Source organism: Athene noctua, chromosome 8 (assembly GCF_965140245.1).
Source record: "Athene noctua chromosome 8, bAthNoc1.hap1.1, whole genome shotgun sequence".
In the NCBI taxonomy this organism is placed as follows: domain Eukaryota; kingdom Metazoa; phylum Chordata; class Aves; order Strigiformes; family Strigidae; genus Athene; species Athene noctua.
The window spans coordinates 11,723,795-11,736,807 of record NC_134044.1 but is presented as its reverse complement, the minus strand read 5'-3'; the positions used below and the strand labels follow the sequence as shown (position 1 = coordinate 11,736,807).

At 41.6% G+C, this 13,013-nt stretch overlaps 1 protein-coding gene across 1 annotated transcript; it reads left to right on the top strand.

Annotated features, from left to right (window-relative positions):
- The first annotated feature begins 1,188 nt into the window (after positions 1–1,188).
- Positions 1,189–10,077, top strand: LOC141963080 (thiamine transporter 2-like). Its single transcript, XM_074912046.1, has 6 exons — positions 1,189–1,297; positions 3,954–4,119; positions 4,450–5,266; positions 6,777–6,969; positions 8,531–8,672; positions 9,898–10,077. The coding sequence occupies exons 2-6, from the start codon at positions 3,970–3,972 to the stop codon at positions 10,075–10,077; spliced, it is 1,482 nt and encodes a 493-aa protein (XP_074768147.1). The 5' UTR covers positions 1,189–1,297; positions 3,954–3,969.
- The last annotated feature ends 2,936 nt before the right edge of the window (positions 10,078–13,013 follow it).

Below are 13,013 nucleotides of genomic sequence, written 5' to 3'. Positions count from 1 at the left end.
GTACATAGTCTTCTCTGAGATGGGCTGTCACCTCCTATAGCCAGAGGTTCAATTAAACATGCAGAACCAAAATACCTCCAGAATCAGTGTCAGACAGTGACTGATGGCTGGGAAAGCACCAAAAGGAATTATTACATCCTTTACATGCATTAGTCTCACATACATCACAAAAGATCACACAAATATACAGCAGTGTCCCAGGCAGGATTAGATGGATTCATGGACAACAGGTCAACAAACAAATGATAAAGGCACTAGGCAGGGATGGCCCCTCTAACATAACTAATCCCGTAACTTTGACTGCTGAGGAGAAGGCAAAAAGTCTGCAAAATGTGGCCAAGGCTGAAGACAAGGGACTGGCCTAGCTGGGCAACTCATCTGACCCAGCAGGGAATTTTGTACATTTTGCATATTCATGTATGTCTCCCTGAAGTTACTTTACTGTTTTACTTGCATGAGCTAAGAAGCTGAAATTATTGGATAATTCACTGTTACTTACAAATTTATCATTTTCCTACTGGATTGGTCACATTCCTAAGTAATTATTATATCCTTCATTCCAGACCTATATGTTGTAGGACCAGGGTGGGAGTGAATCTAGATTTGTAGGTACATACTTTTTGTGCAAATCTGTGCATTTCAGATAGTACCCTTTGCTGTTGTGAGTCCCATGAAGAGGACTATAGGGCCATCTCAATCTTCAGCAGGACTGCAAGAACCTGCCTAAGCAAAAGATTTGAGAAATTTGCTAAAAACAGTCAAGGGGAAGCAGACCAGAGTGTTCTACTTTTTAAACCTGACAGAACAGTATGAAACCCCATGTATTTAGTAAGGAAACATTTAAATCTTGTAACACTGGTATTTGTTCTCCCTCATCTCTGTCATTACCACGCATAGCTGCTGCTCCATCTCTACTACAGGTGGCTCCCAAGCCTTGTACCCTGTCAAACAGATGCAAAATTCTTTAGGAACAGGATTAGCTCTATTGTTTTTGTGCCAGTCAAACACCAAACCTTAGTCTGGGTCTTGATTTCCTGCTGCCTTTGGGCAAGGACAGGCCAGGATTATCTGGCTGTTCCTTTAAGGGTGCTGAAAGTGGATGCTGAAAGCCAGCTGGAAATGTTTTCAAAGGAGGTGTCATCAGAGCAAGCTGAAATACTGGAAGAACAGGAAAAGCACAAAACCCAAATAGAGTCCAGTAGTTGCAGTACACACAGTACAGCCAGAAGAAAGACTGGAAATACTAAAAGGGGACCTTTCCCTTGGAAGTAAGAAAGGAAGAGCTCCAGGAGACAAGGTATGATTATATATGAACTTCAGAAATCAGAAATCCTGCAGTGACAAGGGAAAGAGGGAGAAAAAAAAGAGAGCAGACTGGTAGGGAACGGGGTGGGGCTGGGTCAGGCCGTGTGGGAGAAAAGCTGACAGCTCCCGCACTAACCAAGAATTGATGGGGGAGTCAAGAAACAGAGGATTGTTCTGCTGCAGAACAACCCCAAGGCATCCCACCATCTCTCCAAAAATTAAGAAAAACCTAGATTTATAGAAGACAAATTGACCATAAGGGGTGACTGAGTGGAAACAAGTTGGATCCCTCCCTCTTAAGCACCAAGGTACAGATGTTGTTGTCAGAGGTTTGTAGTTACAAAAGCAGAAAGGAGCAATTACAGCAGCAGCCGTCAGAGCTGAGCGGGGGCTGCAGCAGAGCCCTCCAGTGACTGGGAAAGGCCGGGGTGCGAGGCGGGCGCACACCCCACTGCCGACAGAGGGGGGCCCACCTCCCACTCCCCAGGGGCAGAGCGGGCTGCCCTGGAAGCCCTCAGCCTGCTGCCTTTCCCTGCTTAGCACCAGTGGCAGGTTTTTCCTGTACAGCTGCTTAAATCGGGTGGGAAACTTTCCATCTGACTTACCTGCCAGCCTAACACCCACGCCTTAAAGAGTAAATCTACAGAATAGAGGTACATGTCTAGCAGAAAACCACAAACAGTGCATGTGCTGGGACTGGAGGGATGCAGTGAGACTAAAGTTTTTCTGTATATAGCTCAAAGCAGAAATTACTGCACACAATGGCACAGCCCTGCCACAGATGGGCAGCATCAGAGGTGCAGCACACAGCACCCCACAAGCCCTGGGAATGCAGCAGTTTGCCCCACTCACCTCCCAGTGTGCGGGACATTTGGAAAGCATCCACGAGCCCTGCTGCCTTTGTGTCACACAGCCAGCTGGGGGGAGAGCAAACACAGCAAGACCTGAAACAGACTGGAGCAGAGAATCTAGGCTGGGAAGGGGAAAATATAACCTGTCTAAATCACAGAGCTAACTTGTACAAATGTTCTTCACTACAGTGCTAGAGATGCTCTCCATCCGTCCTCCTCTTGATGCCTTTCTCAGAACCTCTCAGTACCACATGAGGCATTCACATGGCATTAGGGAGGTGTAATGCTTTAATGATTATCAGGTGAAAGGAGAGTGAGAGGATGTTATTGTGACTAAGTGAGTGTGATCCTGGGCAGGGCCAAAACTGGTCCTGCTAAAGCCATGTCTGCAGCAGGAGCTGTTACAACAACTGGGGAGAAAGGAAGGACAGAAATGCTTCTTTGCTTGAGCACTCTGAATGTGTCTCACATTCCTCCAATGCACACATTTCCTTTACTGGGGTCATCTTGCCCTCTAGTGGTTCACGCTGCAGAGCTGACAGAGTGAAGTTCATTTCTGCTGTAAATCCTGTAATGTTAGTGGTTTCAGCCATTTTGCATAAAATGAAACAATTCAAATTCCCTTTGAGCTGGACCCATTTCTTAGTGCATCCGGCCATTAATAAAATGTGCTATCATGGTGTGAAGTTAGAAAAGAAGATGCATAATGCCTGCTGCCTTATACATTATATATCATACCCTATAAGAGAATCCTCTGCCCACCTAGTGTGGAGTGGTGTAATCAACAGGTACACGAACATTTTTGGTTGTTTTGGAAGAGATATTTCTTCAACTTTATAAAAACGTTTTAGGAAGAACGCTGCTGGCAAAATACTTAATTTTTAAGATTACAACATTTGCCTGAAAAAAAAGTTCTCGGGAGGTAAATAGGTAGTCAAAAGCAGAGTGATGGAAATCCCAGCATATAACAAGCACCCTCCAGAGGGCTCCAAAAGATATAAATTGTACAGGTTTAGATTCCTGACATTGCTTATACCAACACAGATATGGAGTATTACTTATTGTCTGTTTTCTTTGTGTGCCCCCCATTACACCCATTTTGACTTCTCTTTGGGCTCTGTACAGCAGAGTTCCAAAGTCTAATTTAATCCATAAGTCTGAGCTAGAGACAAGAGCAAAAATATTGCTTCATTTCATTTTAGTGTGAACTATTACCTCTAGTGACCACAGATGTTTTTTATAGATTGAAAATAAGATGTCTGTATCCAAACTGGACTTCTGATGCAGTTAATTCCAGCTGATGATCTATCTGGCTTGACATCCTTTCTGTATTCCTTAGCAAGTCTCATCTGTTATGCTTCAGAGTTACCAGCTCTTCTGCAAATAGGAAAGCAATGCACATCTAGGAAGTGAAGGAGAAAAAATAGCAATTGTGAACTAGTTATTCAACAAGGTGCTTGGCTGTGACCAGTCATGGTGTCATGTGAAATCTCAGTAGTGCTCAGCTGTCTTCAGTGACTTTTTGTCTAGAAAGGCTTTTCCTGTGGTTAGCTTGGTCAGTGCAGGTTGAATGACAGTGTAATTTTTCTCACATCTTCCAAGTCATTCTTGGAGAAAGAGCAGACAAATGTAAGGAAAAGCTGTTCACTTTAACGTTATGAAGAAAAATGTATTCCACCTGCCAGCCTCTAAAGAGCACTCCTTAGCATTAGAAACTACAAAATAAAAGTCAATTACAAGACATCTTTGTGCTTGCACAGGCAGTATCATCCTTCTATTAACAAACTTTCTCTTCAGCTTTGTTGCAGAGGCCATGGGCTTCTGGAAGCAAGAGAAAAGCAACACCTGGACTTTTCCCACTGTGATCCTCTGCCTCTATGGATTCTTCTACATGATGAAACCATCAGAACCTTTCCTAACACCCTATCTAACAGGACCAGATAAAAACCTGACCATGGATGAGGTATGGTTTCACTCTCCCTTTTCTTTTATATGGAGCAGCAAAAATAAAAAAGTAAAACTCTGTTTAAAGTTTTTAAACAACTATAATAACCAAAAAAAGCGCACAACTAACCAATTTTGGAAGGTTACAATTTGTAGCAGATGGCATAAATAAAAATCAATTTAATGGATTTAAGATCCATTTGCTGGCTCAAAAGTCACATGCCGCTTCAGTGTGGTCATGTTTTCTTAATTTCTTCAGAGCAAACACCTCCCTCTACGATGCTATTTAAAATAAATGAACTTCATTTCCCAAAGAATAACAAGGCAGAGAATTTCTCTTCTCTTCCAGGTTACCAACCAGATTTTCCCAGTGTGGACATACTCCTACCTTGCACTCCTTTTCCCAGTCTTCCTGATTACAGACTACGTGCGCTACAAGCCCGTCCTCCTCCTCCAGGGCATCAGCTTCGTCATCACGTGGCTCTTGCTCCTCTTCGCACACGGAGTGGCGGCCATGCAGGTGGTGGAATTCTTCTACGGGATGGTGACAGCCACCGAGGTCGCCTATTACGCCTACATCTACAGTGTCGTCAGCACCGATCGCTATCAGAGAGTGACGAGCTATTGCAGGAGTATCACTCTTGTGGCAGCCACCATTGCCGCGGTGCTGGGGCAGCTGCTGGTTTCCTTAGCAGGTGTATCCTACTTTCACCTGAACGCCATTACTTTGGCTTCCGTGTCCCTGGCATTCGTGTGCTCCTTTTTCCTCCCAATGCCCCAAAAGAGTATGTTCTTCCACAGGAAAGATGTCTCGGAAACTCTCCCGGGACCAGATAAAGCTGCGGCTACAGCCAGCACCGACGGGCCACCGAGCTGCCCAGAGGACAAGAGCTCTGTATCTGCTGACAGGGCACCGGCACCTGAGCAGCAGGCTGATAATCCCAAACCCCAGAGTCACATGCTCAGAGTACTGGTGCAGCTGGGCAGGGACCTGAGGGATTGCTACAGCTCTAGGAAACTTCTGTACTGGTCCCTGTGGTGGGCTCTGGCTACAGCAGGCTTTAACCAGGTTCTGAATTACATCCAAGTGCTGTGGGACTTCAGAGCCCCCTCTCACAGCTCTGCAGTGTACAACGGAGCCGTTGAAGCAATAGCAACTTTTCTGAGTAAGTTCGTGTCTAAGCATCAATCACAAAGGCAGTCTCTAAAGTTTTACTTCAGAAGACTTTTAAAGTGCCATTCCATTGCAGGCATGCCAGGAAGGCAGTGTATACAATGTGCATTCAAGACCTCATTCTTTGATGTGCAAAACAGTTCAAATGCAAGCTATGCTATTTTTCTTTAGGACCGGGACACCCAACTTTATCCTACCAGTATGCAGAGAGTGTAGAGATCATGCAGACTTTACATCCAGCTGCTAAATCCATTCAGAGGCACCCGTGTTTCTTTGGATGAAGTTGTTGTTTGGCTTCTTTTCCCCAAACAAGTATCACACAGTTCCCATAACAGTGGTATCAGCTTACACAGATGAGAGAAGTTTTTCATAAATATTTTACACAAAAAGAACATAATCCTCTCATTAAGATCTTCTTCTAGTGAAATACTCCTGTTCAGCAGGACAGAAAGAATTTTAGTCAGTCCAAGCAACAGAGATTTGCAGCAGTAGGCTGTATTGAATTCGTTACACTACTAATGTTAACCATTGTGCTTTTGCACTGGAAGCAGATGCCCACACCACACAGGCAAAGTAATGTTACAGAAAGGTAACATCAGAGGATAGAACCCTGGCTTGGCAGTGTTTCACATATTCATATTAAGCTGCTACAGAGAGCTTGCACAAGACATTGGGGTGTGATCAACCAGAGAAAATAAGCACGTCTACATCATACCTGGTCATTCAGGTTACCCTTACAACCATTGAGGAGCTACAGATACTTCTAAGATTAAAAATTACTCTCATCTTGAGGTAGGCAACTAAATAGATCAACTGAATCATTAATTAGGGGCACTTAACTCCTGTAGTGTATACTCCCTGATGAATTCTTCTTTTTCATGGAATTGCCTATTTCTCAGTGCAGAGGTGTAGAAGTTTTTAGATTGTATGAGACTCCTATGGATAGTCAGGTGGCTTACCTTCACAAGAGATGTGTCTTTGTAGCAGGCTCACCAAAAGCAAACAGTGCCTATCCTTTTTCATTTCCCTGAATGTATTCACACTTGATACCTCACAAAACCCTTTATTGACAGGTTAGCCCCTTTATGAGCTGCACAGAGCTAAACCGTTAGGCTAGAAGGTTTACTAGCTTAGCTATAAAGTAAGCTAGTAGAAGCTGGTAGAATTGTTCTTCTTGAGCTCTAAATCGTGTTCCTAATTCTCTCCCTAGAGATACATGCTGGGTACAGACAGCTATATCATGAAACCTTCTCCGTAACGGTTTATCCTGTGAAATGGAATAAAACATTAAGAATGAAATAGCAGAGACTCGATTTATGCAGTTGTCTAAAAATGACCAGTCATCTGCATGATTTCAGAAGTGTTTAGAAATGCTTTCAAAACATTTCAGAACTACTCTGCTTCATTATTCAGCATTGTTTTCTGGCATGTGAGGGTTGCAAGACTTGGTGATGTAGACTATAAAACATAATATTTACATGTTTTTTTTCCTCTTTTTCTAGGCTCGGTAACATCTTTCATAGTACAATATATGAAAATTAATTGGGACCTTTTTGGAGAACTGTCTTTAGGGATCTTCTCTGCAATAGATGCTGGTTCTCTATTTCTCATGCACTTCACTACCAACATCTGGGCATGTTACGCTGGCTATCTCATTTTCAAAGCATGCTATATGCTCCTCATAACAATAGCAACGTAAGTATAAAATCTACAGTGCTGCCATTATACACAGAATACTAACCATACTTTAAGTTTACTATGGACTTCCCTTCTTTTACTCAGAGGTAGCTGATCTAATGCTAGACATAACTGTTTCCATAAAGACAAAGACATTTAAGTGTCTAGTTTTGTTTTTTTCATTCTTCTAAACAACCATAAAAGAAAAATTATCAAAAGGACATTGAACATTTACTGAGGGAGAAATTAAAAAGGTACAAGTTATCTTTATTACAAAAGGCAATAGTAACAGCAAAACATATAAGCTGTTTTCTTCCTTCCTGGCATGGAAGATACAAAGTGAGCAGTAGGGACAATCACGTATTGACAAACATTGTTGAAGATCCCCTTAGGTCTAGAGCACCTTGCTGATACACTTTTTAGCATGCTATGAACTGCATGATTGCAAGAAAAGATTTGGCATAGAGCATTCCCCAACATAACTTTACATATATAATTTTTAGTGATATTACGATGTAAAGAAGTAACAAAAGAGAACATTGGACATATAAAATCAGACAAGATCTCTTAGAGGACCAAGCTATTCTGTTGTTAGAAATAGAAAAATAAAAATAATATGAATAACAAAGATAATATATAATCTGTGTAATAAATATAAAATATTTTTATTACTCCAGTTATTTTATTGATTGGCATGTCTTTAGACATACTGCACTATTTCATTAACAAAAATACCAGATGCATTTTTGTATCAAAACCCAAAATTATGCAGATACCATTTTAAAAGGCTACTAAAATCATAATGCATGACAAGATTATACCTATCTTGAATGAAGCCAAGTGAATTTTCATTTTGGTGGACTGTTCGTACATTATAGTGGATCACACCTGGACTATTTCAACATATTCTAAAAAAAAAAAAAAAAAAAAAGGAAGTAAAAGCTTGCACAGAAAAATCCTGCTAAAAATCATTAAAAGAGTACTGCAGGAATTGCACCCTTTTGTTCAGATAGAAGCTTTGGAGGTAAATGCTGCAGGGAAAATCTCAAGGCTCCTGACAGAAAAAAACCAGCATGCTACCTCCACTGTAAAGCCACAAAGCAAAAAGCGATTCACAGCATCACAGAGAAGCTGGTTGGAAGATACCCATAGTGACCTTCCAGTGTAACCTCCCAGCCAGGACAGGACTCCTGCCAGTGCCAGATCAGGTTGTGTTTTTTCCTGGCGAGGTCTTTGAAAGCCTCCAGCTGTGGAGACTTCACAACCTGTCTGGCACAGTCTGTGAAGGTACAAAAGGAACAAAGGGGAAGGTTAAAGACAGTTATACTCTACTAGATAAAGAAGATCACTTGATAACATGGTTTGGAAAAGCAACACAGACAAGTACAAAAATGTCAAAATATGCTATGGTAGTCAAGACATTATTTTAGAGAAAGCAAGAAAGCAAACAAACAATTGAAGCACCATTTACTATGTCCTTGATATATCATCTGCATGAATCATTTCTTTTCATCAACTAAATGAAGAGCAACAGCTTTCCACCCAGTGTGAAGCAACTGATTTGCCAGTCTCACGTTAGGTTCCAGATTGCAGTCAATCTGAGCATGGAACGCTATGCCTTGATGTTTGGATTCAACAACTTCATTGCACTGGTGATTCAGACCATTCTTACAGTAGTCGTTGTGGATTCAAGAGGCCTGGGACTGGACATAGTGATTCAGGTAAGTGCTATTAACTTACTTCCTGTTTACTGCTTAGTGCGCTCATCTTCAAAAGTTTACCAAGAAAGAAATTTCTATGCCAAAGGACAATTTAATTCCTTCTTTCTTCTATAGAAACCTAGATATCTTGCTCTTCCTTTGTATCAGCCATCATTCTTCCTTTTGCCTTTTAGTGCAGCATTTAAGATTATAGATGCTGGTCTTTGACTTTTTAAAGGAAGATACACAAGAATGTAAATAATCAGACCCTGCTATATGACCAACTTTTGATAAGTAACAGCACACCGAATAACAACCTCTCTGCCCAAAAGTTCAGGCTCAGATGCAGAATCCACATGACCACGTTATTAGGGGAGTTCAAGATGAGACACAGCCTGGACTATTGGATTTATTTCAGGTCAAGTGAAAAGTACACCTGCCTGCTAATTCCAGTTTAGGAACAAACCTGGTCGGTATCTTAACGTGAATCATAGAGATTTCTACCCAGAGTTTGAGCACTTAATTTGGGGTGGGATATCCTATCTCACAACAGTGTCCCTAACTTCAGTCAGCCCCATTCCACTCGTGTTGGAGTCAACTGAAATGTCCCAAATTCCTCATTTTCTCAGATGGGATCTCAGCTGGAGCAGCTTCCTACTCCCACAGATCTGAAGACTAAGGCTATTCAGATATTCTGCACAGAGAAGGCAAAAGTTACCTTAAAAGATTAAAGATTGAATTAAACACTAAAAACTAAAACTTTAAAGTGGATGACAGGAATATATAGGACTTCATAAATAGCCTTGTCGCTATTGTTGGAAATATTGATACAAAGTCACGATGTATTTGCTGAAGCCGGTGTGATGATAGCACTGAAATGTGCAAGCAAGAGCAAAAAAGGACCAACTCATTCTCTTCACTTAAATTATTCATGACTGTGTGGGTAATGAATCTACTTCTACATTTTGCACTAACAGAAAAAAATCCTGTTCCTATCCCTCCCCTCCTTTGATGTTTATTAAGAGGCATAAGGATTAGAAGCAAGGGGCAGTTCATTCCTCAAAGATCTGCTGTTTGCTGGAAAAGCTAAGACTTTGCTTAATCACAAAACACAAACTTGAACATAAGAAACTGTGCCAGAATACAGGTAAACAAAGTAATAGAGCGTCTGTCATCTCCAGAAGAAGTAGCATTTCCCTGATGTGTTTTTCATTAATTCTTCTGCCTTTTTCTCTCCCCCTCCCAGTTTTTGATTTATGGCAGCTACTTTGCAGTCATAGCTGGGATTTTCTTGGTCAGAAGCATTTTCATGCTTGTCTCAAGCAAATGCAAAAGGAAGACAGCAAGATCTTGCAAAGAGCATCTGAAACATGCTGAACACGAATCAAAAGAGCAGATTGTAACTGGCTATATGACACGGCTGTAGGAGTCAGACAGACAGGCTCACGTGGCCAGGCCTACGTGGGAGAAGAGCTCCTGCTGCAGCATGCAGGGAACAGCAGTGCAAGATGAATGTACAACACAGCCCTGAAAAGCTATGCTGAATCGCTACAGCACTTCACTACAACATATGCCAGCTAAGAGATCACCATAATGGCCCTGTGCCAAGAAGAAAAGATAAGTTGCTTTAGATTCTTATTTATTTGCCTATAAATAGGTTATCAGCAGTAATTGATACACAAGAATAGAGCAATCACCTTGGATCCCACCATGCGTGATGGCAAAGATCAGCATTCACCCTGCCCTTGCTTGTTCCAGCTCTTGTTTATGGTGTTGGCAAGCTGCTTCCATGCAGATTTGCTCATGCGTGTGAGTGAAGGGTCTATCCCCTCTTTTGCACATACCTTGTTCTGAACCAAGGAAGAAGGGATTGCATTCGCATCATTATTTTCTTTCCAACCTACCTACAGGCAATTCACTGACAGACGACTCCTTTCTAATTTAAAAGCCCATGTCAGAAGTGGGCCTTTTGCACACAACAGTGCAGAAAAGCGGGGTTTGCACAACCTGTCTGAGAAGGTTCACTAAGACACTGCTTAAGCCACAGTTACTGCTTGGCCCACATTTGAAAGCTGCAACCTAAACACTGTACTGAGTCCATAGCAATATCAGTCTAGAAGGGAAAAACTTCAGAGTCAAAAAAAATGAAAGAGCTCCACTCCTTTCCTTGTGCTTCCAGTAAAAGTAAATTCAATACTGAGTGTCTTCCTGTTTCAACAGGAAAAGAAAAAAAAATCAAAGGGATTGAGTAGTATGGACTGAAGCCAGAGAAGTACATTGTGGAGAAATTTGGCTGATTCTGCACAGGAAAACTTCAGACTGACACAAATATCCAGGAGAATTTATAACTGAAAAAGCTAGCATCATGTGTGCTTTTGAGTCCAGATGAGGGAGGTCCACTGACCCTGGCCAAGGGTTTGGCAGGGTCAGCACCTCAGAATTTATCAAGAAGCTTCAAGTCCTATGGCTAATTTAGTCCAGCACATAGGACATTTAGTCCAGGAGAAGAAAAAAGGCTGTAAATGAGTTTGCATAGTGAATGCCTAATTTAATATAAATGATATCCATATATTAAAGTTATTTCTGTACTGTTGTTTGCCTCTAGCTTTCAATACCTACATCTAACTAATAAAAATAGAAAATACTTAGCATTTGGAAAATGGTATTTTTCCTGTAGAGCCACAAGCTATCATTTGTACAGACATATGTGCTTTTGATACAATTGTCACATACCGCAACTAGGCAAACTGCCCAGAGGTGAGAGTAAGCAGGAGAGAAACAATTTATTTCAAGTCACAAGAATAATAGGTAGGATTTGACCAAATGAACCTAGCTAATTTTCTAGGGTCTTTGCTTACTATTGTGCACTGCATGGACATTCTCTGTTGTAAACTGGCTCTAAGCAGAACAGCTTAACCAATGCAGTTGTAAAAGCAGGAGATGTACATAGTCTTCACTAAACAGTATCTTTTATTACTGCAGAACTGAGGGCATGATATTCCCACCTGAAGAAATGGCAACAAAGTCCAGCAGAGCAAGGACTATTTTGTTTTACTTTTCCTTGTGAGTAGGAATCTTCTTTTGAGGCATTTATTTAAAGAACTAGGTGCCAGTTCTGGACTAGAAGCTAACTGGAGTTTGGGTTTAAATGAAAAATAGGAACTTGGTATTTTCAGCTCCATGACCTCAGGCTGCCTTTGGTACAGAAAGTTAATAAATATTCCTCTCTATATAGCATCTAACAAAAGGAAAGGAATCAGCAACATGTGAAATTTTTGCTGTTAAGAAAACATAACGGCAGTAGTAAGCTGGAGGAAAGGAGCTAGAAAAACTGGTAGAAATAACCATAAAAATTCTTCCTTTCTGAAGTGGTCAGAGCTCACTGTCTTTTGTGTGTATGGGATGTCACTGAAGAGCAAAGGAACCCAGCAGACACAATGTATTTGGTTTGCAGCTGTAGAGAATACTATCTTCACAAAACACTTAAGACTTAAACAAAAAAAGTAATCTATTGCTATTCTCTCAATTTTCCAAAATAACAATTCTGAGGTTGGGAGTTGTGAGGAGCGTTTGACAGGGGAGAGGAGAGGAATTAGGGAAGGAAGAGGACAGCTCTTAGGAGCATTAGTAAGGACAGGACACATTGGAGGCAGAAACAACAGCAAGAGAAAGGTGAGGCCTTATCTTACCCTCGGTTTTCAGCTGCAAATTGCTGTTAACCTAGCAATCAGAGATTTCATTCAAAACAGTAAGATGCACACATCTGCCTGTGTGTTCATGTACATACACACTCTTTGGAGAGGAGATGGTTGAGGCTTGGCAGGTTACGAGCAGGGCTGGAACCACAGGCTCTAGTTCTGCAGGAAAACGAAGCTGAACAAATCCCCCTTTCCTTGCAGCTCTTAGTATTAAGTACTTATCTTTCTCCCAGCATGATAAAAGATTCCATGTAAATATGAAAATCCAGAGCTGAGTGCATTGCTCCCCATAGCTAGACCCCCTTCAAGCCAATTGTATCTTCATACTCTAAGCAAGCAGGTATTAACCAAACACTCTGCAGGATACCAGAGAAATGCCAGTCAGCAGTCACCTTTCAGCAGGCTTGTAGACCTACCCAGCAGCATCTTCCCTGTGGTTCTTTTCCTTTCTCAGAAGCCATAGGTAAAGAAAAGAGAATGAAGTACAGAGACAAGCCTGGCTTCTCTGAACACTTTCCTGCCTCATTGCACTACACACTTGAAGCAGCACAAGATGTTTCCATGAGTGTAGAACAAGACCAGGCTGTGTCCAGCTCACAAAGCTGCGCTGGGTAGCACATGGGCACCATCCTGCCAGGGCTACACCATTTGCTCCCAGTGTCAA

What these genes read in the sequence shown, in the direction of transcription:
- LOC141963080 (XM_074912046.1), top strand. Translation starts at nt 3,970, where the DNA reads ATGGGCTTCTGGAAGCAAGAGAAAAGCAACACCTGGACTTTTCCCACT. An exon ending in CTCCTCATAACAATAGCAAC is followed by an intron (nt 6,970 to 8,530) that starts GTAAGTATAAAA and finishes GTCTCACGTTAG; the next exon opens with GTTCCAGATTGCAGTCAATC. An exon ending in GACTGGACATAGTGATTCAG is followed by an intron (nt 8,673 to 9,897) that starts GTAAGTGCTATT and finishes TCCCCCTCCCAG; the next exon opens with TTTTTGATTTATGGCAGCTA.